Genomic DNA, 26,888 nt, shown 5'->3' on the forward strand with positions numbered 1-26,888 from the left:
AATTATTCTCCAGGCCCCTATATAATAAATAGAGTCCAATAGATTTAAAGGAGAAGACCCTTGTGGCAATTTATTATCTCCAAAGGCAGCTCCCTATATAAGAGCCTGGGCCCACCAGAGGATCTTCTGGTACTCTGGTGGACTAGTCCATCGCTGGTTATTAGATCTCTCCTCAACTATCTTTTTTAGTAAACTAAATAAATCTACAGAAATTTTGATAATCAGAATTATGTGTTTTTATGTTCGAATTAAGAATAGCCAATAAAAATCTTCAAATGTATTAAATATTTTTATGTGGTAAATAAACACTGAGCAGGCTAATGTATGACAATGACTGACAGGTCCAGTAAATCTGATAATCTGCTATAAAGCTTCTAGGCTATGTGAGCAAACTAGATTCATGGAACTGTACCAAATAGGACTGATGTTGAAAGAAAAACACATGGAAAGGCAAACAGTGACCTTAATACACACATACATATTACATAAATGTTGACCAAACCAACTAAGACTTCAAATATAGAGGATAAAATATTTGAAAATATATATTTGATACACCAATGAATTGTATTAGCTCTCTTTGAAAACTAATCCCTTCCACAGTATTAAAATAATAAAATATGTTAATGGCTGATTAGTGCACAGTAAAAATAAAATCCTTAGAAATACTCAATAGACTAATGTTCCATATGAAAGGAGGAAAACACAGATTACAACACTTATGTGTTCTGCTTTCACGTTAGTAGCAGGAACAAAAGAGTGTTTACTGCAGAGAGATTAGTAAACTTGACCTGACCCAAGACTCGTTCTCCCGACAGTCCTGCTCCGTGTCACATGAAGGGGTAAAACATTTAAACGACTTTACAAAACGATAGCTTTACAAAATAAAATGGCAAAAACATAAAATGTTAAAGGGAATCTGTCATTGATATTTGGCTTAAATAAGTAATGCTACGGTGCTGTTATGCACTTAAACCTTTAGTATTCTTTTGTACATTTTGCTATTGCCATAAAATGAGCAGGATGTTTCTAAAGAGAGAGCCCAGTACCTCCTCTGTGCACTTCTAACTCCCTGTGACGTCACTGATGCTCTCCCCCTCTGCCTGTGAGGAGCCCAGTACCTCCTCTGTGCACTTCTAACTCCCTGTGACGTCACTGATGCTCTCCCCCTCTGCCTGTGAGGAGCCCAGTACCTCCTCTGTGCACTTCTAACTCCCTGTGACGTCACTGATGCTCTCCCCCTCTGCCTGTGAGGAGCCCAGTACCTCCTCTGTGCACTTCTAACTCCCTGTGACGTCACTGATGCTCTCCCCCTCTGCCTGTGAGGAGCCCAGTACCTCCTCTGTGCACTTCTAACTCCCTGTGACGTCACTGATGCTCTCCCCCTCTGCCTGTGAGGAGCCCAGTACCTCCTCTGTGCGCTTCTAACTCCCTGTGACGCCACTGATGCTCTCCCCCTCTGCCTGTGAGGAGCCCACTAAGTCCTCTGTGCGCATCTAACCCCCTGTGACGCCACTGATGCTCTCCCCCTCTGCCTGTGAGGAGCCCACTACCTCCTCTGTGCGCTTCTAACTCCCTGTGACGCCACTGATGCTCTCCCCCTCTGCCTGTGAGGAGCCCACTACCTCCTCTGTGCGCTTCTAACTCCCTGTGACGCCACTGATGCTCTCCCCCTCTGCCTGTGAGGAGCCCACTACCTCCTCTGTGCGCTTCTAACTCCCTGTGACGCCACTGATGCTCTCCCCCTCTGCCTGTGAGGAGCCCACTACCTCCTCTGTGCGCTTCTAACTCCCTGTGACGTCACTGATGCTCTCCCCCTCTGCCTGTGAGGAGCCCACTACCTCCTCTGTGCGCTTCTAACTCCCTGTGACGCCACTGATGCTCTCCCCCTCTGCCTGTGAGGAGCCCACTACCTCCTCTGTGCGCTTCTAACTCCCTGTGACGCCACTGATGCTCTCCCCCTCTGCCTGTGAGGAGCCCACTACCTCCTCTGTGCGCTTCTAACTCCCTGTGACGTCACTGATGCTCTCCCCCTCTGCCTGTGAGGAGCCCACTAAGTCCTCTGTGCGCATCTAACCCCCTGTGACGCCACTGATGCTCTCCCCCTCTGCCTGTGAGGAGCCCACTACCTCCTCTGTGCGCTTCTAACTCCCTGTGACGTCACTGATGCTCTCCCCCTCTGCCTGTGAGGAGCCCAGTACCTCCTCTGTGCGCTTCTAACTCCCTGTGACGCCACTGATGCTCTCCCCCTCTGCCTGTGAGGAGCCCACTAAGTCCTCTGTGCGCATCTAACCCCCTGTGACGCCACTGATGCTCTCCCCCTCTGCCTGTGAGGAGCCCACTACCTCCTCTGTGCGCTTCTAACTCCCTGTGACGCCACTGATGCTCTCCCCCTCTGCCTGTGAGGAGCCCACTACCTCCTCTGTGCGCTTCTAACTCCCTGTGACGTCACTGATGCTCTCCCCCTCTGCCTGTGAGGAGCCCACTACCTCCTCTGTGCGCTTCTAACTCCCTGTGACGCCACTGATGCTCTCCCCCTCTGCCTGTGAGGAGCCCACTAAGTCCTCTGTGCGCATCTAACCCCCTGTGACGCCACTGATGCTCTCCCCCTCTGCCTGTGAGGAGCCCAGTACCTCCTCTGTGCGCATCTAACTCCCTGTGACGTCACTGATGCTCTCCCCCTCTGCCTGTGAGGAGCCCACTACCTCCTCTGTGCGCTTCTAACTCCCTGTGACGTCACTGATGCTCTCTCCCTCTGCCTGTGAGGTTGTGTTTCCGCTCTCTTCCAGGGCGCACTACAGTGTATAGTAAGGACATAAGTCTCACTGTGTATACTGCATATGTCACTGTGAGACCACGGCGCTCCCACAGTGACGGAAACAGCAGCGCTGCACATGTGGACTACATACAGTGAGGGCGATGCCTTTACTATGTACTGTGGTGCACAGGCACAGACAAAGAGTGGCAAGGCAACCTCACATTACTATGTGACATGAACTTGGGGCTAATAAGCATTTTTGTAGAATTTTTTTGGGGGCTTGTTCAGCTCCTATATTTCACACTATACAGCAGTTGCAGAAAGCTGCTGTGTGATAAATCTGTCAGATTGCCCATCTGAGGGCTGGTTCTCTGACACCCTTCTGACCTCTGCTGAACCGTCTTCTAAGCTGATGTATGCCCAAATGAAAGTCCAACCTTGTTTTGGGCAAAAATCAGCTTAGAAGAGAGTGAGCCATCAGATAGGCAGTCTGGCAGATTTACCACAGAACAGCTTTCTGCAGCTGTTATATAGTGGGCAACATAGGAGCTGTAGACGGCAAACGGTGCAAAAGTGTTCATAACAACCATTTACAGAAGAGTTTATTAACACCAAATACATATAAAACAATAATATAAAAAAAATAGCTCCAAAGGCATCCAAACCCTTTAAGAACTCTTGATACTAGCAGTTCCCTTTGATCTGCTTGATTAAGAAAAAGAGATGACCTCATAATATATCCATTTACAGAAATTTACTTTAAGGCTGGTGTTTGTGATTAACCCCTTCCAGACCTCCACCGTACATGTCTGACGGAAGTCCAGCATTTAAACATGGCACCCGCTCAGTAAGCACCACAGTTTTTAAACAGCAGACACTTATAGAGCTAATGTATGTGATCAGCAATAATGCCGATCACGGACATTTAACCTCTCAAATGCCGTGGTCAATTTTGACCACAACATCTGACAGGCTGTTCCCAAGAAGTGCTGTGCTCCTGGGCCCAAACGGCTACCCTGTGCAGAGATTGGGAAACCGTTTGTTGTGATAGCCTCGAATCTGACAGAGGCTCCAAGGCTTACCACAGAGATGTTCCTTTGGTGCCCTGCCTGTTGCAGGGCTCTATAGGAACACATTGAAACTCCCATAGGCTGCAATAGTAATTCATTGCGGCCTGTGGGAGAAGCAATCTGACGACTGTATGTTCAAGTGTAAGAGAAAGTAAAATACAAATATAAGAAATATAAAAATTCTAATTACCCTCCTTACCAATATTAAAAATAAAACAAAAAAATAAAGATCATAGCTCATACTATTATGTCTCAAAAGGCTGTAATATTAAATATAAATGTATTTATCCAGACTGTGAATGGAAAAAAAAAACATCCAAATTTGCTTTTCATTGCTTTAACTCCTCCAAAAATGGAATAAAAAATTATCAAAAATGTATACACACTCTAAAATTATATCAATAAAAACTACAGATCTAGCAAAATATCCACCCCACACAGTTCTGAATCCGCAAATGGCGAATCCACAATACACCCAGCCGACACCCCCATAGAACTGCCTATTCTTGTCCACAATTGCGGACAAGAATAGGACATGTTCTATTTTTTTCTGGAGCCGTGGACTGGAAGATCGGGGGCCGCGTTCCGGAAATGCGGATGTGGAGAGCACATAGTGTGCTCTCCGCATCCATTCATTCCCCATAGAGAATGAATGGGTCCGCACCCGTTCCGCAATTTGCAGGACCGGATGCGGACCCATTATACGGACGTGTGAATGGAGCCTAAAAAAAGTAAAGTTATCTGTGTTAGAATAGGGCGATGCAAAGATATTTTTATTAAAAATACAAGAAAAGCCATGTAAATGTGGTATAGCTGTAATCATACTGAGCCACAGAATAAAGGTAACAGGTAAGTTTAACTGCACAGGAAACACCATAAAAATAAAACACATAAAATTGTGGGTGAATTGCGTTTATTTTAAATCCATCCCATCTGGAATTTTTTTCTCAGCCTCCCATTATATCCTATGCAATATTAAATGGTGCCATTAGAAAGTACAACTTAACTTTTCCTGAAAAAAAACTGAAAATCACAAAGTCCTGAAAGGGTTAAATATGACCTGTCACAGCTCCTGACATGTCTTAGTAAATATTTCTGGGGCATCTACACTCCATAAACTGCCACCTAGGTGATACCAGTTGGGGGTATGTCCCTGCATAGTGTCCCCCTTTGACAGAGGGAATGGTAACACCTAGTTGTCTTCATTTTAGTAGGAATAATAGAGGAACAGTACAACATAGAGCCATAAGAAAAGATGCTCCAGAACTGTTACATGGGGAATGCAAGCCGTTACTAAAACAGACATGTCAGGAGAGGTTATTAACTATGAGATGCAGCGCTGTCCAAAGAAATACATTAGGTAGACTGCAGCTGTCACTCAAAAGTCAAAGACAATCAGTAGCGCTACCAAACATGACAGTGTAGTCTACACCTAATATGAGTTTCTGGGATCCAAGCAAAGGCTTTAGTTCTCTGTGACCCAGCACATAGCGGCCCGCTGCCACCTTGTGTTCATTCAGGGGTAAAGTTTTAATAAGCAAATTATAAACTCCTTTAAAGAAATGAGTAAGATATCGTAAAGAATACAGAACATACCTTCAGCGCAGACCTTACCACAAGTTCAACATACCTGAATTATCATCTACAAGGGTCTCAACTTCTCTGACTTTTAGATCCATTCCAAATAACTCACCTAAAAAATAAACATAAAATGTGAAAACACCACGTCCTCTGACACAATGCTTATTTTTCGGAGCATTTTGAACAGATATATGTAATAGACAAGATGAACCATAACTATACCAGTCCATACAACACTGACAGACGGCACGAGGCTGAACTCTCTTAAAGGGGGTTTCCAGTTCATGTAAATAAAGCTGATTTACAGTATAATAAAACGCTCTGCTACTTTCTAATGTACTCTTCTTCACTTCCCCACCAATTCTAAGATCTATGCTTACTGCTAGGCTAGCTTCACTCTCTGCATTCCAGCTTTGCCTCCGGCCCTATTCACTGCAATGGGGAGCGGTGGAGATCTGGCTGCAACCCAGCAAATATGCCTAGAATCAGTCGGCCGAAAACCGCTGCGTGCATCATTTTTCATCTGGGCGATTCTCGCATTTTTGGTGCTTTTTGTCCGGATCTCCGCAGGTCCGCATTATGTCAAGTAGCATCTGGCAGCTCCAGAAGGCTGTTTTGGCCGGTGTCTAACGCTTGTGTGAAACTAGCCTTAGTGAATGTAAATGTTGTGAACATCCAGAGCCTGGAAGCCATACAGATCTAATACTTCTCCACCTTAGGACCTGGTGACCTATTCACATAGGCACAGTGCCAAAATTCCACCAGCAGCCGTGTGGTGTCTGCCTCCCATTGTTTTCGGTGAAAAGCAGCACCGAGGTTTGCAACTGTGCAAAGAAGGGCATGTCCCTTCTTGGCGCGGTATGCGGACAGCCGCTGCTTGGAGCCATGGCAGATGTCCACTCGCTATATGGTTCCATTCAGTGAAGCTAAGCCACAAGCAGGCCCAAGGCATCCAAACTGAACAACTGCGGTGGTTTCTGCCATGGTATACAGTACAGACCAAAAGTTTTGACACACCTTCTTATTCAAAGAGTTTTCTTTATTTTCAGGACTATGAAAATTGTAGATTCACACTGAAGGCATCAAAACTATGAATTAACACATGTGGAATTATATACATAACAAAAAAGTGTGAAACAACTGAAAATATGTCATATTCTAGGTTCTTCAAAGTAGCCACCTTTGCTTTGATTACTGCTTTGCACACTCTTGGCACTCTCTTGATGAGCTTCAAGAGGTAGTCACCTGAAATGGTCTTCCAACAGTCTTGAAGGAGTTCCCAGAGATGCTTAGCACTTGTTGGCCCTTTTGCCTTCACTCTGCGGTCCAGCTCACCCCAAACCATCTCGATTGGGTTCAGGTCCGGTGACTGTGGAGGCCAGGTCATCTGGCGCAGCACCCCATTACTCTCCTTCATGGTCAAATAGCCCTTACACAGCCTGGAGGTGTCTTTGGGGTCATTGTCCTGTTGAAAAATAAATGATGGTCCAACTAAACGCAAACCGGATGGAATAGCATGCCGCTGCAAGATGCTGTGGTAGCCATGCTGGTTCAGTATGCCTTCAATTTTGAATAAATCCCCAGCAGTGTCACCAGCAAAGCACCCACACACCATCACACCTCCTCCTCCATGTCTCACGGTGGGAACCAGGCTTGTAGAGTCCATCCGTTCACCTTTTCTGCGTCGCACAAAGACACGGTGGTTGGAACCAAAGATCTCAAATTTGGACTCATCAGACCAAAGCACAGATTTCCACTGGTCTAATGTTCATTCCTTGTGTTCTTTAGCCCAAACAAGTCTCTTCTGCTTGTTGCTTGTCCTTAGCAGTGGTTTCCTAGCAGATATTCTACCATGAAGGCCTGATTCACACAGCCTCCTCTGAACAGTTGTTCTAGAGATGTGTCTGCTGCTAGAACTCTGTGTGGCATTGACCTGGTCTCTAATCTGAGCTGCTGTTAACCTGCGATTTCTGAGGCTGGTGACTCGGATGAACTTATCCTCCGCAGCAGAGGTGACACTTGGTCTTCCTTTCCTGGGGCGGTCCACATGTGAGCCAGTTTCTTTGTAGCGCTTGATGGTTTTTGTGACTGCACTTGGGGACACTTTTAAAGTTTTCCCAATTTTTCGGACTGACTGACCTTCATTTCTTAAAGTAATGATGGCCACTAGTTTTTCTTTACTTAGCTGCTTTTTTCTTGCCATAATACAAATTCTAACAGTCTATTCAGTAGGACTATCAGCTGTGTATCCACCTGACTTCTCCACAACGCAACTGATGGTCCCAACCCCATTTATAAGGCAAGAAATACCACTTATTAAACCTGACAGGGCACACCTGTGAAGTGAAAACCATTTCAGGTGACTACCTCTTGAAGCTTATCAAGAGAATGCCAAGAGTGTGCAAAGCAGTAATCAAAGCAAAAGGTGGAACCTAGAATATGACATATTTTCAGTTGTTTCACACTTTTTTGTTATGTATATAATTCCACATGTGTTAATTCATAGTTTTGATGCCTCCAGTGTGAATCTACAATTTTCATAGTCATGAAAATAAAGAAAACTTTTTGAATGAGAAGGTGTGTCCAAACTTTTGGTCTGTACTGTATATTTGGGCAGATTTTGACAGCATCAGAATCCACTGTGTGAACAGGCCCTAAATTGGGGTATATCATACGTGTCAGATTTGTTGGCATACTTTCTGTACTGAAATTCAGTTCCATTTATTTGAATGTGGTTGTTTTGATGGCAACCACATGGATTTCTGCAAACCTCATTCACATGAATGGGACAGTCGCAGAAATAATTGCAACTTATCTCCCATATGTGAATTCAACCTAGAAAGCCTTGGTGTCACAGCCACTCTCTCTGGCTGTGACCTTCCGCCCTTGCTCGTTTGGTGCTCCTCGCTGCAGTTTCGTTTCTGTGTGTTCTTTGTGATTCTTTATGGGTTAACTCCCCTGTGTTCCTATCTGGAGTTAATCCTCTCTGTCTGCTCCATGGGTGTGGCCTCTCTGCTGCACCCATGGAACCTGTATATAAGGCCGAATGCACAATGCCGTGTTCCGCGGCCGAGAGCGGTTCGTAGTAACAAGGCCTGGCATCCTGTTGAGAGCAGGAGCACACTGCGTCATTGGTTGCTATGACGCCGTGCGCTTCATGCCGCCGCTGGACTACAGTAATACACTATACGAGTGTATTACTGTAGTCCAGCGGCGGCATGAAGCGCACGGCGTCATAGCAACCAATGACGCCGTGCGCTCCTGCTCTCAACAGGATGCCAGGCAGTGTTACCGCGGAACACGGCCGTGTGCATTCGGCCTAAGGCTGAGGTTTCCTCAGTTCTGGGTCAGCTCTCCTGGTGTGTGTTTTCTTGTCCTGCTCCTTGTTTGTACTCACTCTCCCATGCTGCTGACCCATGGGATCCATGTCTGTCTGTGCTCTGTGGGTTTCCTACTTGTTCATTGCCGTCCTCTTTCCTGTGTTTCTGTTATCTGTTCTGCCTGTTATGTTTGAGTCACCTAGTGTGTATTTATATGTCTCTGTTCAGCAAGCCCTTGCTGCAGAGTGCCTTGCTGCAGAGTGCTATGGGAAAGGCCAAGCAGTATACCACTGTTGGAGCTAGTCCTTCTCTGCTCATTGCCACTCCTGTTCCCTTGCGTGAACTCCTGCTTGTGTTTTTAGTTTGCCTGCTTGTATTTGCCTGTTTGTTTGCCTATGTACCGTCGGTACCTTCTGGTACCTGTTGTCTGTTTGCTCCTGTTGTCACTGTCTAGTTCACGCTCCAGAGTGGACCATGGCAACTCCCTGCGGCAAAGCCTAACCCTACCATCTGGGGCCCTAGTGAATACCAGGAGTTGCTTAGTCACGCCCCTCTGGAGTATTACTAGACAGTGGCGCAGTCGGTGTTTTCCTCCCACTGTGCGGACGGTACATAGAGCTCTCAATTTCCCTGTGTTTCACTCCTTGGATTCTGTTTGTGCAATAAAATCTGTTGTGACTGTACCGTATTGCTGTATGTTTTTGCTTGACGACGCAGAGGTCTGTCGCTGGATCTCTAATTCGTGACACTTGGGTAAACTGAAATCCCTAAATTTATCTGGATTTTTTTCCTGACTATTTAACAAGAGAACACATTATACTGGTGCAGAGCCCACCTCGGAGACCCCGCTTCTATCTCCAGAATAGGGGTCCCAATGTGAACATGAGCACCCTGGGCATCCGCCATTCATCTCAAAGACAGTTCTGTGAATAGAGAGTGGCTGTGCACACATGGCGGGCTCTACTTCACTTTGGGGGCCACATTCTGGAGACAGGAGCAGGTCCAAGGCGTGAGACCTGCACCTACCTGATATTGATGGCATACAGAGGCGGATTGGCCATAGACCTTTCAGGGAAATTTCCTGGTGGGCCGATGCCCAGGGGGCCGCCTGAGCCCTCCTCACGGCCATCCAGTGGAAATTTTTGGGGATGTATTTTGTCCTGCTGGCAGTATTTTGTCATAGACTGTGGTATTTGGCTCTGTTGAAGTGGTATAATGTGCCACAATATGGTATTGATGGCCCTGCCTTTTATCAACTTGGACCCGACTACAAAACGGGGCCACTTTTAGTATTTTTTCCAGGGCTACTGTAAGTTCCCAGGCAGCCCCTGATGGCATATCCTAACAATTTACCATTTCAAGACCAGGTGTGCATGCAGACTCAGTGGCAATGCTCCATGGGAAAATAATATGTAAAGAATAAAGAGGCATCTCCCAGAGAAAGAGAATAGTCTCGCTAAAGTGCCACTTTTTGGAAATCCAACTGGCTATTTTGCCTTGTAATATTCCAAGACTTGTTAAAAAGTCGGACTCATAGGTGGCACTAGATAGATGTTCTCTTTTTCTGGAAGATTTGAACAAAAAATAATTTAACAAATATATTTTTCAAATTCGTTTATTTTGGGCCTCCTAGACGCCAAAATGTTTCAGTTTTTCCCTATACAGAAGGGTAAAGAAAAACGCCACCACGGTCGTGTGTATGAGGCCTTAGAGTGAAAACCCCTAATAGACTGGTGTCACGCACAATTTTTTTTTTCGCTTTTTAAAAAAATATTAAAGGACAAACAGGTGCTTTTGTGTGTCTGTGCTTTGCTTTTTTGCATAGTGTTTTTTGTACCAATATGTTTTTCCCATACTGTTTTAATGAGGAAGTGACATCAGAGTGGGATACATACCTTCCTAAAGAAAAATGCAAATCATAAAAAAACACCTTACAAACACACTATTTGGTCAACTTCACCACAAAAATACCTAGATAAATGCATAAAAAAAACGCCGTACAAGCCAGGTGTTTTTAGATGCCTTTTGGGGTTATATCAGAATATACCAGGTTATGTTCACACAACAGTGGTGAAAAAAGGGCTGCTAAAAAACGTAAAATGGTAAATTTTTTCATGGATGTCTTTTCTGACAAATGGCCATTAAAAACGGGCCCCTTGACTAGTATAGGGGCTGTCCATTAAAAAACAGACATGTGAACAGAACCATTGTTCTAAAAATGGCTGTGTGACGTCCATTTTTCACTGCGTGAATAAGACCTTATGATTATCAAACAGAGATTTGGCGTTCCTTCTCCCTTTGCTTTCTCCTGTGCTCATTCTCTCTGCAGGATGGATACATGTTGTATCAGAAAATGGGTTGTCAGTGTTTACCTGTGTATGCTTTGCTTCTATTGTTTTAGGACTTTACTTTCAGTGCACACATAAAATCTCCTAACGTATAGGTCAAACCACTGTATTCTATACCAAGGAATACATCATCTGTATACCCCCAAAGCTTAACTGTGCAGTTTATAATTTTTTGTGGTGGCAGACTGTATGGGAACTGGAATAGGCTGTGCTTTCCTATACAGTAAAAAAGCAGAATACCAATGCATGTTTGCCTGGCAGATGCTGAAAGAACACTCTTTTGGTATGTCAGGTCTGTAAATTTTTATTCAATTTCGATACCATAAAAAAGTATTGCGATACTCGATACCATTTGATACCATGCGAAAAAAATAAAACACCAAAAAAGCTATGTGCATTCAGCATTTTATGGAACGTCTGGCCCATAATCAAAAAGTCCGATCCTATTTTTAGGGGGGACAAGGTGACTAAAAAAATAGCGAATTGCGAGGTTTTCATTTTATTTTTTTCTGTTACGGCGTTCACCGCATAGGAGATTTTTTTTATATTTTAATATTTTGGACTTTTTGGGATGTGGTGATATGTAATATGTTTATTTTTTTATTGTGAATATATTTTATATTCAAAATTGGAAAAGGGGGTGATTTAATCTTAAAGGGGTTCTGCAGTTTGTTTAAACTGATGATCTATCCTCTGGATAGATCATAAGCATCTGATCGGCAGGGGTCCGACACCCGGGACACCCGCTGATCAGCTGTTTGAGAAGGCAGCGGCGCTCCAGCAGCGCCGCGGCCTTCTCACTGTTTACCACTGGCCCAGTGACATCACGACTTGTATCAACTTGCCTGGGCGGGGCTAAGCTCCATTCAAGTGAACGGAGCTTAGCCGCGCCCAGGCAAGTTGATAACAGCTCATCGGCGGGGGTCCCAGGTGTCGGACCCCCGCCGATCAGATGCTGATGATGTATCCAATTTAAACAAACTGTAGAACCCCTTTTATATTTTGGTGTTAGTTTTATTTTTATTTTTTTACACTTTTTATTTAATAACCATTAGCCCCCTTAGGGGCTAGAACCTGGGATCTATTTTCATCCCTTGTCCCATTCACCCTAATAGAGATCTATTAGGGTGTATAGGATCTTACACTCTCCCTGCTGCCCTGGGCTTTGTACACACAGCAGCAGTGGCAGCCAGGGCTTCAGTAGCGTCCTGGCTGCCATGGTAACCGATCGGAGCCCCGCGATTAAGTTGCTGGGGCTACGATCGGAACTGCCACCAATGAAGAGGGGAGCAGGGGACCGTGTGGCCACTACAACCAATTACTTTAATACTGGGGGGGTTGGGGGGGACGTACTGTCCCACCAATGTTTTTAATACTGGGGTTGGGGGGGCACACTGCGCCACCAATGTTTTTAATAGTGGTGTTGGTGGGGGAGGGGGGTTGAGTGCCACTGCACCACCAATTAAGATAACTAACTCATTAATACAAATATAGGCGGCGGGTACCGGCAGCAGAATCACATACTTGGTACCCGACCTCTATGACAAGGTGCTGCGATCCGTTGCAGTTAACTCCTCAGGTGCCACACCTGAGGGGTTAACTGCTGCGGATCGCTGCGCCCTGTCATAGAGACCAGGTGCCGGCTATGTGGTTCTGCCGCCGGGGCCCGCCGCCTATATTTGTATTAATGAGTTAGTTATCTTCATTGGTGCACAGTGGCCACAGCCCCTCTGCTCCTCTTCCCCTCTCACTTGTCATTGGTGGCAGAGGCAACAGCGCCACAGAAGGGAGGGAGAGACGCCTTCCTTCTCCACTGTGCTGCTGAGGAGAACATGGAGCACGCGGATAGAAGTGAGCGCCATATTCTCTGATTCTAGGCTGTGCAGTAACGCATCCTACTATCGGTAAAAGGCAAATCCCGGTATCGAATCGATACCGGTACAAATATATCAATTGGGTATCGATAATTCGATACTCGGTGCAACACTACTGTAAGGGTCTATCATCCTATCATCTATTCATCGTAATCACAGAGAGTGGTGTAAACATAGCCTGAGTAGAATACCTTTACTATACCTTTATGCCTATACCTTTACCCTTGATCTAGGGCAGTGGTTCTCAACCTAGGGGTCGCGACCCCTTTGGGGGTCGATCGGCCCTTTCCAGGGGGTCGCCTGAGGCTTCCTATTGTGGGTCGCCCGCACAACGGCAGCGGCCCCTTATCCTCGAGCACAGCAAGTGATGTCCTATCACTGCCTGTGCTTGAAGGAGCCTGACGTCTGGACGGGTAAGTTGGGCCGCCTGTCTGCTGAGGTCCAAGTTCGTTAATGACACCGCCGCTGGGCACCACTGCCACCAATGATTTAATTGAGCCTGGCTGAGCCTGGCGAGTTTTAGTTTAATTATTTGGCTGAGCAAGGCTTAATTTATTTGGGGGGACATGAAGCACCGCTGATTTATTTATTTGGGGGACCCTGAGCACTTCTGATTTATTTATTTGGGGGACCCTGAGCACCATTGATTTATTTATTTGGGGGAAACCTGATGCACCACTGATTTATTTATTTGGGGGACCCTGAGCACTTCTGATTTATTTATTTGGGGGACCCTGAGCACCATTGATTTATTTATTTGGGGGAGACCTGAAGCCTCGCTGATTTATTTATTTGGGGGACCCTGAGCACTTCTGATTTATTTATTTGGGGGGGACTTGAAGCACCACTGATTTATTTATTTGAGGGGTACCCAACATTTTGTGATTAATTACGCTGCTTTAATTATGTTCAATTTGTAGCAATAAAAATACATCCCGCATATCAGATATTTACATTACAATTCATAACAGTAGCAAAATTAGTTATGACGTAGCAAGGAAAAAAATGTAATGGTTGGGGGTCACCACAACATGAGGAACTGTATTAAGGGGTCACGGCTTTAGAAAGGTTGAGAACCACTGATCTAGGGCAACATGAAACTGCTGACAGGTTCCTTTAAATGTAATATAATGTTGCTTTGTGGTCATATGATATCATCAGATTGTTTGGGAGATGTTCTGCGTTACTTCAGGCAAGGTAGGAGGTTTTACCTTTACTTGCAACCAGTGATTTGTGAGTTTTATCAAGTGCTTCTGAAGACCTTCACCTTCCCATAACCAGGCACATTTGGATTAATTGGTGGTCATTTATTAAAATCGTCATTCGTTAGCAGTCTTTTTTGTACCTTATGCTGTACACTGGCTGCTGGAAGATGTGCAAAATTTAAAAGGCTCATCTTGGTAGTCCTTGCGCCTGCTGAAAAATCTGCCACTCCCTCGACTCTTCTTTGTGTAAAGGAGGTTGTGCAACAATTTTAGGCCAAAAGAGGCGTACAACTGATGCTATTTGTGTTTTGCTTCCCGCACTTATGGGGGGTATATATATTTATGCTGCCATATTTTACCTGCTACCCTGTACTTGCTCCTAAAAAAGAAGGGGAATCTTGGTCCCTGAAACGCGTTGAGCCTGTTTACCTGAATAAAGTGATTTATCTGAAGCCTTTCTGAAGTGTGCTGCCATTAATCACTGACATTCTACATGCGATCCTGGCCAGGGGGGTTCTACATCACAGGTGTTATGTGCTTATCCTGATGACTACCCCCCAGCGAAGTGAGTACATATATGTCTTGTACTTATTCGATAATCCAATTTTATGGTCACTAGAATGACCTTTATTGCTTTTAATAGCATTGATCTTTTATGCACCTTTATCTTCTATTCATTCCGGATGGTTTTATATTAATTTACTGTCACTACCATCCTTATATGACAATATATTTTCGCTATTGTCACTTTATATATACATATGTAGTGGCCACCGTAGTAGCTCAGTGAGAAGTATTTTATGTTCTATCATTGTTAATATTATCAATATTACTTATCACCTCTATTTCATGGGAGACTTGGCGCTTGACTATTCACCTGTCCCTCTATTTTTGTGGCTAGAAGGGACTTGTGTGCACTGGAGGTGCCCCCTACACAGGCCCCTTCCCTTCTTCACATCCCTCCAATCGATTTCTCTTAAGTGTTTTTGATAGCATCAAACACTCAGTTGAGCCGCCTTCCCCGCCGTTGATCTACTTCACTTGGTCTCTTCACTCAGTTTTCCCACCACTGTTGGCGCCCATTATATTTCACCCCCTTTGGGGATTTCACCATCCCTGAAGGATTGACATAACCTTCCCCTTTCTTTTCTTTTATTACACTGTACAGTGTCACCCAGCTCTAGCTTGTATATAGCATCTGAATAGTTTCCCTTCTTTACTCCTAGGAAATCGCTTAATAGCCAATTATTGCTTTGTTCCAGCCACGCACCTGTGGCACATAGCATGCCATGCTGTGCGGAGTCACTCTGCCGTTATTTATAGACAGGTAGGTAGCTGCTGCCAAGTAACACCTGGATCAGATCCACAGAGATTACAGTAACCTTGTGACTGCAAGCAGGATGAAGCCGAGTGCTGGGTAACAGAGGTGCTACATGCCCAGTGCATTTCATACATGTAGCGGTGACAGCAGTTACTTCACAATGTAATCGTCCTTCATCATAGCTCTGCTTGTATTTTTGGCATGTCATTAGACTGATAGAGGCAGACATCATATGTTTTTGATTCACTTTTTCTGTGCATATGAATAAGAGACATCATCGACAGATAAATTAGGCTTAGCTGCAATACCAGACACCACCTATGGACAACTGTGGTGCTATGTCTCAGAGAAATGTGTTTCTCTAATCTCACACCACCACAACATTACAAGTCATTATAATTGTAACTGAAACATTAGCTACTGTTGATATATTCTTACTCAACCATGGGCCCCTAATACAACAGGATGAAGCTAAAGGTTCAGCAAAAGACAACCTCATTTGAAGAGGAGTTTGTAGCCTCTCACTTGGTCTATTTATTTGTATGTAGGACCCATGGGCATAGCTGTAGGGGGTGCAGAGGAAGCAGTCACTACCGGGCTCAGGAGCCTGAGGGGGCCCTTGTGCCGCATAAGACACTGGTATTATAGAAAGTGCACACTGGGTGGGCTCTGTCATAGATGTTGCACTGGGGCCCAGAATCTTCAAGTTACACCTCTAGGTGGTTTGGGTTATGTCAAGAATTTGGCATGGGGGGGTGCCATTTTAATTTTTGCCTCAGGCAGCAGGAAGGCTCTGTGCTCCCCTGTCACTTGCCACAAAGCACTTAGGGAAGGGGTCCTAAGGTGAACTCTTGCACCAGGGCCTATCAGCCTTTAGCTATGCCCCTGGTAGGAGCCCTACCAATCTAATAGTTATCCACAGGATAGGGGATAACTTGCCATAACCAGAATAACCCTTTAAAGGGGTTACCTCTTGAGAAGTGTTGAGCAAAGCGAGCTTCGGAGGTCACTTCGTTCAAAACTTTAATACTTTGCATGTACAGTATGAAAATGTATGGGCAGTGCAGTTTCTAGGTAAAATCAGGGCGAGTGTCAAAAAAAACTCCCCCCCCCCCCCCTTCAAAACTGCTCGATGAAATACATTGTAAAAAATGTGTAACCACATTGCACGGACGGTCACAGTGACGCACCCAGTGACCCACAGACTCAGGCTCGCACTCACAGTGACGCACCCAGTGACCCACAGACTCAGGCTCGCACTCACAGTGACGCACCCAGTGACCCACAGACTCAGGCTCGCACTCACAGTGACGCACCCAGTGACCCACAGACTCAGGCTCGCACTCACAGTGACGCACCCAGTGACCCACAGACTCAGGCTTTCACTCACAGCAGGCTTCTTTATCAGCACTGCTCCGGGCGGGCGGTAACAGGCAGGCAGTGTGGGCGGCGCATGACGTACAGTGAGTGAGCGCCGCCGCCCGCACTGCCTGCCTGTGGGGGGACATTATTTTTAATAAGGATCACTATGGACATTATTTAGAATGGAGGCTGCTGTGGGTGTCATTATAACTATTATGTCTGATAGGCCTAGTCCTGAGTTATATTACCCTGCCCTGTACCATGTACCATGATACCCCTTAGTTATATTACCCCAGCGGGGTAATATAACTAAGGGGTATCAGGGATGGGTACATTATTATACAGGGCATGGGCAGGGTAATATAACTCAGCTCAGGACTAGGCCTATCAGACATTATAGTTATAATGAGTAATGACACCCACAGCAGCCTCCATTCTAAATAATGTCCATAGTGATCCTTATTAAACTTAATGTCCCCCTCAGTGACAGTGGCCCCCGCCCCCCATTGTAATTAATGCCCCCCCAGACCATCACTTGCCTCACAGCAGGCTTCTTTTCAGCATCAGTACTGCTCAGGGGCTCAGGGAGGACGGTAATAGGCAGGCAGTGCGGCGCTCACTTACTCACTGTACGTCACGCGCCTGCGCCGCCTAGTGGGAGGAGCAGGCGCGTGACGTCAGTAAGTGCCGCCCGCACGTACGTACTGGCACTGTCTGAAGAGGACTCTGCACTCGGGCGCAGGGCAGGAGAGATCTCAGAGGGAGGGAGCCAGGGCGCACGGCAGAGAAACAACAAGAGGGCCCCCCTTCTGACAGCGCCCCGGGCGGCCGCCCGGCCCGCCCGCCCCTAGAAACGGCCCGCCCGCCCCTAGAAACGGCCCTGTGTATGGGCTCCAATAAGCCAGTTAGTTATTCGCGCTGAGCTGTTTCAAAGGCTCCAAATTATTTCTTTTCATATTGATCCTTATGTTGTCTACTTGGCTGGGCAGCTCTATGTTGTGTGGTCTTTGCTCGGGGGTAAAATGCAAAGCTGTTTTCTGGATTATCCCACAGGGCCAGGATCCTCCATCACTTATTGATATTAACCCCTCCCTTGCCAGCCCACCCAGCCCCAGCTATTTAGCTGTGTGTTCTGCTTTGAAAAAATACTGTATGCCACCATTAACAGTAAAATGATAACATTATTTATGGAAACAAGTAACCTAATGGACCTTAATGAATCGTTGGAGTCCGTCCGGTCCAACATGTGGTAGAGTGGAGCATGGAGCCGGCACTGACTCCTTCCTGGGCTGGCTAAGTGGGGCGAGGGCACTAGGGCAGCTGGGCAGGCTTCCACCACAATTCTTTCCAGATTCGATTCCAGTCCCACTCCCAGAGGCCAGAACCGAAGTTCCCGCAGCCGCGCCTGGCTGCAAGCCTGCAAACCAGAATTGACTGTGTCTGGCAGTGGCAGGCAGGCTGCGGCGCGCTAATCTGAAGGCGGCGTCACGGCATGAGGCGGCAGCAGGCAGCGGACAGCGTCTGACATCACCTGCCGCTGCGCAGCTACATTCCTCTGCGCAGTGGCTCAGAGCCTTTTAAAGGGGAATGCAGCCGGAGCCGGTATACCAGGTATAATACAGGAATCAGCGGAGCGGGGGGGTCGGGCAAGGAATAGAGATAGGAAGTTCGGATCTTTCAGATCAATCGGTTCATTTGAATCAGCTCATTCAAATGAACCGATTCATGAATCGGATCTTCGGTTCACTCGCTGAGTCTACTGACTGAAGGGCTTAGGTGGTGCGCATGCGCGGATGCTTCAATTCACTTGCTGACTCGCTGAGTCGGCTCTTGGTACATTGTCCGAGCTCTGACTGAGTAAGTCAGGAATGAAGGGAAGCGGACAGGAGGACTCAGTCACTCAGGAGCTGTGTGGTGGGCATGCAATGCATTGTCACCCACAGTGACAGCAGTCTGACAGCAGTACAACCAAGTGAATGCACAGGGAAAACTGGATGTGCTAAGGTGATAACAGTAACACTGGCTGATAATAGTCCCCACAGTCCACACAGACATCACTCAGGAAAATAACTAGTGTGCAATCTGTGCACGATTTTCTAATAAACCTGAAGAGAGATTGTCACCCTGTTGGATCCGTCCTGCCGCCGCTCCGTCCCCTTTGACTATAATGGGGATGGGGCGGAGCTCCGGCGCAGCACGGCAGTTCGCGGTGAGAGGCCGCCAGACTAAAAAGTTGGACACACTGTTGGACCTTTCGCCATGCACTGCCGTGCTGCGCCGGAGCTCCACCCCGTCCCCATTGTAGTCAATGGGGACGGAGCGGTGGTCCGGCGAAATAACGGCAGGACGGATCCGACAGGGTGAACAGCCTGTCGGATCCGTCCTGCCGCTAGTTTGAAAGTAGCCTTACAATCTCATGGCTTCTGAGCAACAGATCGCGTGGTCTTCACAGTCACCTGTCACTTCTCTTATCTCTCTGCTCCTGTCCCTTAATCTTATCACTGCTGCAAAAGCTTCAGCCTCAGTGTAAACTGTTCTAGAGTCCGACTCGCGGCTCTTTTAACTCGAATGAATCGAGTGAGTCACTAACTAAGTCGGATCTTTAGATTATTTTAACCTGTGACTCATTCCATTCTTTCTTAGACTCCCTGTACTTGTGTCAGTGACTCAGAGCTGCTAGTGCTTGCCTTGCCTCAGCTCTGATTGGTTGGTGGGCGGGGAGGGGAGGGGCTGGCAGAAGCAGCTTCCACTCTAGGATCAGATTACACTCCTCCCGATCCCCTCCCCTCCCTGCTGCCAGCGGCTCTGCTATTGTGTGCTGTGACTCACTGACTCAGCTCTGATTGGTTGGTGGGCGGGGAGGTGGAACTGGTTGGCCCCCCCCAGGGTCCGGGCCCCTTACTGGGGTATCGGCTGTACCCCCCTGATGGCGGCCTTGCATGCAATTATAAAAGTATTCAGTATTAAAAAATACTCAATATTTTTGTGGGACAATCTCTTTAAGCCATATTTGCCAATAACCACAATTCCTTTAGGAGTGTATATGCCTTCACTTCAGCATTTAGAATATGAAACACCGCCCAATGACTTGTCATCTATGGACAGTGACATTATTTCAAAGGAAAGCACTACAAGTAGAACAAAAGCATTCTGACGCACACAGGCAAACATGAAGAATGCTGCCAAGGAACATAAGCCATGGAAAGGTAATAGATATTCCCTGCCAGCCTGACATTAGAGGAGAAAAAAAGAAAGATAAAAAGAGTAAACACTGTGAAACAAAGAGCTATTCTCATTTCCCAGAACACAATTTCCAGCTTAGAGTTTATGTTGTTCTGTTTAATTAGTATCAGTTGCCATATGGTTCCACATAATGACACATATATATCATATAAACTAGGGTGTAGTCACACACTGTAGGTCAGTTATTTAACCCTTAGGATATCCGAGGTTTTTTGTTTTTGCGTTTTCATTTTTCTTCCCTATCTTCCTTGGGCCATAACTTTCATAAGGGCTTATTTTTTTACGGGACAAGTTGTATTATGGCATAAAATGTACTGGGAAGTGGTAAAAAAAAAATCCAAATTGGGAGTTTTAATGGGTTTTGTTCCCATGGCGTTTCGTTTGTGGCAAAACTGACTTATGCCCTTCATTGTCTGGGTCAGTACGATTACAATGATACCCCATATGTATAGGTTTTTTAAGTCCAAATAGTGTAAAAATAAATGTAAACTTTGCTAAACAATGATTTTTTTTTTTACATCATCAGAATATTTTACTCGCATTCCTTTTTTTATACTTATGTTTACTGAGCTGTTTACAGGCTCGGTTTTTGCCAGACAATCCGTAGATTTTATTGATACCATTTTGGAGTGTGCGTGACTTTTTGATCACATTTTATTACATTTTTTTGGGTAAGAGAAGCAATGGAAAAATGGAAAATCGGCCATTTTGACCCTTTTTTCCGTGATACCATTCGCCGTATTAGAATTTTTTAAAATATTTTGATAGTATGGGCGTTTTCGGTCACGGTGATAGCCATGATGTTTATATTTATTGTTATTTAGGTATTTATTTTTTAATTATACAGAAAGGGGGGTGATTTAAACTTTTTTTGTGAGGATTTGAAGCTCATTATGTGCCTATACATTATGTTTTTTAATTTTGAACTATCAGGGATTTTTAAAATGTGTTTTGGACAGAAAATTGCTAATTTCTTATCCTGGCCTGCCATCTGGTGGAAAAATAAGAATTGCAGCATGAAGACTATAAGCCTTGTCAAATGGGCTTATAGTGTTCAGCACAACTACCGATGCCCCCATTGGCTGCAGGGAGTGTCGGTAGGAAGCACATTTAGATGCCATGATCTCACTTGATCACGGCATCTACAGCCTTTAATTACTGTGATCGGCATTATTGAGGGTCACGGTAATTAGCAGCAGGTCTCTGCTGTTTGAAACAACAAAGACTTTTCGGCCATGATGCCCGCTGCACGTGCAAGCGGGCGCCATGTTCGCACATCGCTCCGGTGGTGGAAGCAAAGTGTTAAGGGACTTGCAACTATTTTTGCCAAAAAAAATAGCTGCAATTCCCTTTTTTAACCAGCCAGTTTAACACCTTATTCCAAGCCAGGGTCATGTCGGGGGCTGTGCTGGAGCCGGGATACCAGCCCAGGCAAATTTACTGACATTTCCAGAAGCTAATACTGGCTTAGTTTTCTAGCCAGGCGAAGGATTGCCATAGATGCACCTAATTTATGATGAGGCACACGCCTCGTCAAATATTAAACAAATCTAATGGCAGCGCAAGGGGGGAAACTAAGACCGGAGTAAAAAGAAAGTTTTGGTAAATCTACCCACTGTGTTCATATTGCCTTCTTTTTGTCGTGATGTTTGCAAAATCACATCAAGATGCTGCATTTTTGCTGTGATTTCATGAAAATTGCTGCAAAAAAATACACATGACTGACATGTGAAAACAACCATACTATTTCAAATTAGAACAAAACAGAAATAAGATTTTTTTTAAAGTTTCCCTGTAAACCAGTGGACTTCATGCTTTTGCTATGGATTCTTTTATATTATTTATTTATATAGCGCTTACATATTCCGCAGCGCTGTACAGAGATAGTCATTTACCTCATCCTCTCCCCATCAGGGTTTAATCTAAATTCTGAAATAACCTATCTGTACCTTGTTGAAGTGCTGGAAGGAAACCAGAGTACATGGAGGAAACCTACATAAACACACACATATTGGTTAGACCCAAATTTAGGACCCAAGAGCTGCAATGCAATAGTGCTAACCGCGATGTCCTATTATGCCATTATTTTGATCTGGTCATATGAACCACACGTTTGCATACACTGGCCCAAATTTACTAATGTAACTGCACCCATAATGTGTCTAAAAAGTGTTGCAAACCGGCGCATCTAGGGTTTCTACACTTTCTCCGACATGCTTGACATGGGGACTGGGCCTAGTGAAAAGAGGCAGAGCTTTGCAGGGACAGGGCCTAAGATGCGCCATTATGCACCACACATCTAGCATATAATTCTCAAACTAAGCCAACCAATAGCTGGTATAGAGTAGAGAAAAATGTCTGTCCCTGCACCTCATTTATCAACCAGCCTGAGCCCCTGGGATAAATCTGGCCTCGACAGCCTGTCTAAGCTTATGCTGTCTTTAGGATTACTTAATCTGGGTCACTGACTTTCTATACTTGCATTTTTATATGTAAATAGTTTATGTGTTATGCACTGGGATCCAAGGTGAATTGACATTCCTTAGGGCTCATAAATATGGCAGAGCTGTGTATCACGTGTGCATAAAGGCTCTATGGATACCTAGGTAAAGAGTCATATGGGTTCTGTGCACTGCCATACAGGTGCTGGTGAGTGCCACATGTACAAAGATATTCTTCCTCACAAGCAATGCTGTCAGGGGAGTGTGTCTCCTTATATATGTCATCCAATGCCAAACTTTCCACAATTTTACCTCTGTTGTACTCATTGCACCCATATAGAAGCCCTATTATGGCCCTCTGCCAAATGGTGCAATGATATGGCCATGTGCATGAGGTCTAAGGCTAAAGGAATCTAGAGCTGGACTTCTCTTCGTGGCAGTCTGCCCTGGGCCATGTACAGTACATTGATGTCTTCCTCCCTTTTAATATTGCCTGGGAGCAATGCCTTTCCATCAGTGCATTGTTAAATAATGCATCCCCTGGTGGCCCCTTCTGTATGGTTGTGCTCTCATTGTCCTACTCACACTACAATTCCCTTGTGTTCTTTTAGCCATATGTTTTCTGTATTGGATTTCCTTGAACATATTGCACAGAACACTTGAACTGTGCTTTGTAGTTTTGTACTTAGTTTTGTTTAAATTCTCTTTATTGGTTTCAGAAACATGTAACATACAGTCAGGTCCATAAATATTGGGACATCGACGCAATTCTAACATTATTGGCTCTATACACCACCACGGTGTAGGAATTACAACAGTTTGCATATGTTCCTCCCACTTGTTAAGGGACAAAAAGCAATGGGACAGAATAATAATCATAAAATCAAACTTTCACTTTTTAATACTTGCTTGCAAATCCTTTGCAGTCAATTACAGCCTGAAGTCTGGAACGCATAGACATCACCAGACGCTGGGTTTCATCCCTGGTGATGCTCTGCCAGGCCTCTACTGCAACTGTCTTCAGTTCCTGCTTACTCTTGGGGCATTTTCCCTTCAGATTTGTCTTCAGCAAGTGAAATGCATGCTCAATCGGATTCAGGTCCGGTGATTGACTTGGCCATTGCATAACAATCCACTTCTTTCCCTTAAAAAACTCTTTGGTTGCTTTTGCAGTATGCTTTGGGTCATTGTCCATCTGCACTGTGACGCGCCGTCCAATGAGTTCTGAAGCATTTGGCTGAATATGAGCAGATAATATTGCCCGAAACACTTCAGAATTCATCCTGCTGCTTTTGTCAGCAGTCACATCATCAATAAATACAAGAGAACCGGTTCCATTGGCAGCCATACATGCCCACGCCATGACACTACCACCACCATGCTTCACTGATGAGGTGGTATGCTTAGGATCATGAGCAGTTCCTTTCCTTCTCCATACTCTTCTCTTCCCATCACTCAGGTACAAGTTGATCTTGGTCTCACCTGTCCATAGGATGTTGTTCCAGAACTGTGAAGGCTTTCTTAGATGTCGTTTGGCAAACTCTAATCTGGCCTTCCTGTTTTTGAGGCTCACCAATGGTTTACATCTTGTGGTGAACCCTCTGTATTTCTTCTGGTGAAGTCTTCTCTTGATTGTTGACTTTGACACACATAGACCTACCCAGGGCTTTTTTTCTGGCGGAACGCACCGGAACGGCGTTCCGCCACCTTTTGACATCGCAGCCTGCCATGCTCCAGCATCGCTGGCTGCGATGTATCAGCGGGGAGGGACTGGGAGGAGGAGCTGGGGGCCGGTGCTCCGGCCCCGCCGCTCCAGTACAGTTATAAAATGTGTAATTCAATTAATAATGATTCATGCTGCCCCCTCTGTAGTATAACATTCAATATATCCTACTCACAGTGCTACTGTTATATTGTAATGCAGGCCGGCCGGGCAGATGAGAGGCAGCATGACTGACTGACGTCACGTGCCTGCCCGGCCTACTTTATGAATGAAGCAGGCGGCGCAGGCACGTGACATCAGTCAGTCACGCTGCCGCTCGTCTGCCCGGCCGGCCTGCATTAAAATATAATAGTAGCACTGTGAGTAGGATATATTGAATGTTATACTACAGAGGGGGCAGCATGAATCATTATTAATTGAATTACACATTTTATAACTGTACTGGAGCGGCAATGGGGGGTCTGTGGATGACACTGTTAAGGGGGGGGGGGGTCTGTGGATGGCACTGTTATGGGGTGGGGGGTCTGTGGATGGCACTGTTAAGGGGGAGTCTGTGAATGGCACTGTTATGGGGTGGGGGGGTCTGTGGATGGCACTGTTATGGGGTGGGGGGGTCTGTGGATGGCACTGTTATAGGATGGGGGGTCTGTGGATGGCACTGTTATAGGATGGGGGATCTGTGGATGCCATCCACAGATCCCCCATAATAGTGCCATCCACAGATCCTCCACCCCATAACAGTGCCATCCCCAGATCCCCCATTAACAGTGCCATCCCCAGATCCCCCATTAACAGTGCCATCCCCATCTGGGGGGTTTGTTTGCTGGGCTGGACTTTTATAGCCCCCCAAAATTTTACTTGCATCCCTGTTCTCTAAAGGGGCGGTTTTAGGGGGCAGTCCTAGGGGTGGGTAGGGGCGTGGCCAGGGGAGGGGGGGTGAGTTCCACCATCTTTTCTCTGAGAAAAAAAGCCCTGGACCTACCTCCTGGAGAGTGTTCTTGATCTGGCCAACTGTTGTGAAGGGTGTTTTCTTTACCAGGGAAAGAATTCACCACAGTTGTTTTCCATGGTCTACCGGGTCTTTTGGTGTTGCTGAGCTCACCGGTGCGTTCCTTCTTTTTAATAATCTTGCAAACAGTTGTTTTGGCCACGCCTAATGTTTTTGCCATCTCTCAGATTGGTTTGATTAGTTTTTTTCAGCCTAATGATGCTGATAGTGACAGCTCTTTGGATCTCATCTTGAGAGTTGACAGCAACAGATTCCAAATGCAAATAGCACACTTGAAATGAACTCTGAACCTTTTATCTGCTCATTGTAATTAGGATAATGAGGGAATAACACACACCTGGCCATGGAACGGCTTAGAAACCAATTGTCCCATTACTTTTGGTTCCTTAACAAGTGGGAGGCACATATGCAAACTGTTGTAATTCCTACACCGTTCATCTGATTTGGATGTAAATACCCTCAAATTAAAGCTGACAGTCTGCAGTTAAAGCACATCTTGTTTGTTTCCTTTCAAATGCATTGTGGTGGTGTATAGAGCCAAAAATTTTAGAATTGTGTTGATGTCCCAATATTTATGGACCTGGCTGTACATGTAACATACATATAGGGTACTGTAAGAGATGCCAATAAAAAACATGTTCGAGAGAATATAGATGTACATAAATGAGAATGAATCACGAGTTACATGAGGAGTGATTACACACAGGCTGTACAATATTGGATTGACAACTTCTAAAAGTTGCTACTAGACCAAAGTCTCCCTGGGATCGTCTAAAGAGGTGTGGAGTTAGCAATTAACAGGGAAATTTAGTAAGCGACAGGTTCCAGATACCTGAGTTTAATCCTCAAAGCATACCTCTCCACACTCTCCACAGGCTCCATATTTTCAGGAACCTGCTATGGGATCTCTCTGTCTTGCTAATAAGTTCCTCGAAGTTGCACATCTGGTCTACTTCAATTTATCAAATGTTTGAGGGCTCGAATTTAGTCAATGAAGTGGGATTAATGCTTTCGCTGCAGATAGAAAATGTGTAATTAGGTTTGTCTTGGATGGGCGGTAGTTAGTGCTTGATTTAGCTAAAAAGATCATTTCTGGCAATATGCGGAAGGATGTTTTGGAGATGACCTGGATAGCGGACTCAATTTGTTTCCAAAATATATGTATGGCTTCACAGTCCCACCAGATGTGCAAGTAAGATCCACTTGACCCCTGACACCTCCAACATCTGTCCGAATCAGAGACATTGCGTTGAAAAATAAATTTATACCACCTACACAATAATTTATAATGGCTTTCCTGAAGGCTCACACATCGTGAGAAGCCTTGCGAGTGCTGCAAAACAAATCTTGTCTCTGACTTAGAGAGATTGATTCCCAGTTCCTTTTCCCAGGAACTCAAAAAAAAGGGTTTGGATAGGGTATTCTGCAAAATAAAATGTTCACATAAATAAGAAATTTTCCTGGATTTGGGAAGATCTGACAACATCAATTGTTCAAAAGCTGTAAGGGCCCTCTCCGGAGCCGCCTCTGCCAGGAATTTTGAACATATACATTTTAAGTGGGCATAATAGAAGGACCTTGTTACCCCAGGGATTTCTGTTGGAAGAAATGTTCCGAAAGTGTCAATTTTCAA

At 45.4% G+C, this 26,888-nt stretch overlaps 1 protein-coding gene across 1 annotated transcript in view; it reads right to left on the reverse strand.

Moving 5' to 3' along the window:
- Positions 1-26,888, reverse strand: part of CRACDL (CRACD like) — a 132,401-nt gene that overhangs the window by 57,927 nt on the left and 47,586 nt on the right. The window contains exon 2 of the mRNA XM_044288065.1: positions 5,459-5,521. Coding sequence (XP_044144000.1) covers positions 5,459-5,507 — 49 coding nt within the window. The 5' untranslated portion in view covers positions 5,508-5,521. The remainder of the gene's footprint in view (positions 1-5,458; positions 5,522-26,888) is intronic.

This window comes from Bufo gargarizans, chromosome 3, assembly GCF_014858855.1.
Source record: "Bufo gargarizans isolate SCDJY-AF-19 chromosome 3, ASM1485885v1, whole genome shotgun sequence".
Lineage (NCBI taxonomy): Eukaryota > Metazoa > Chordata > Amphibia > Anura > Bufonidae > Bufo > Bufo gargarizans.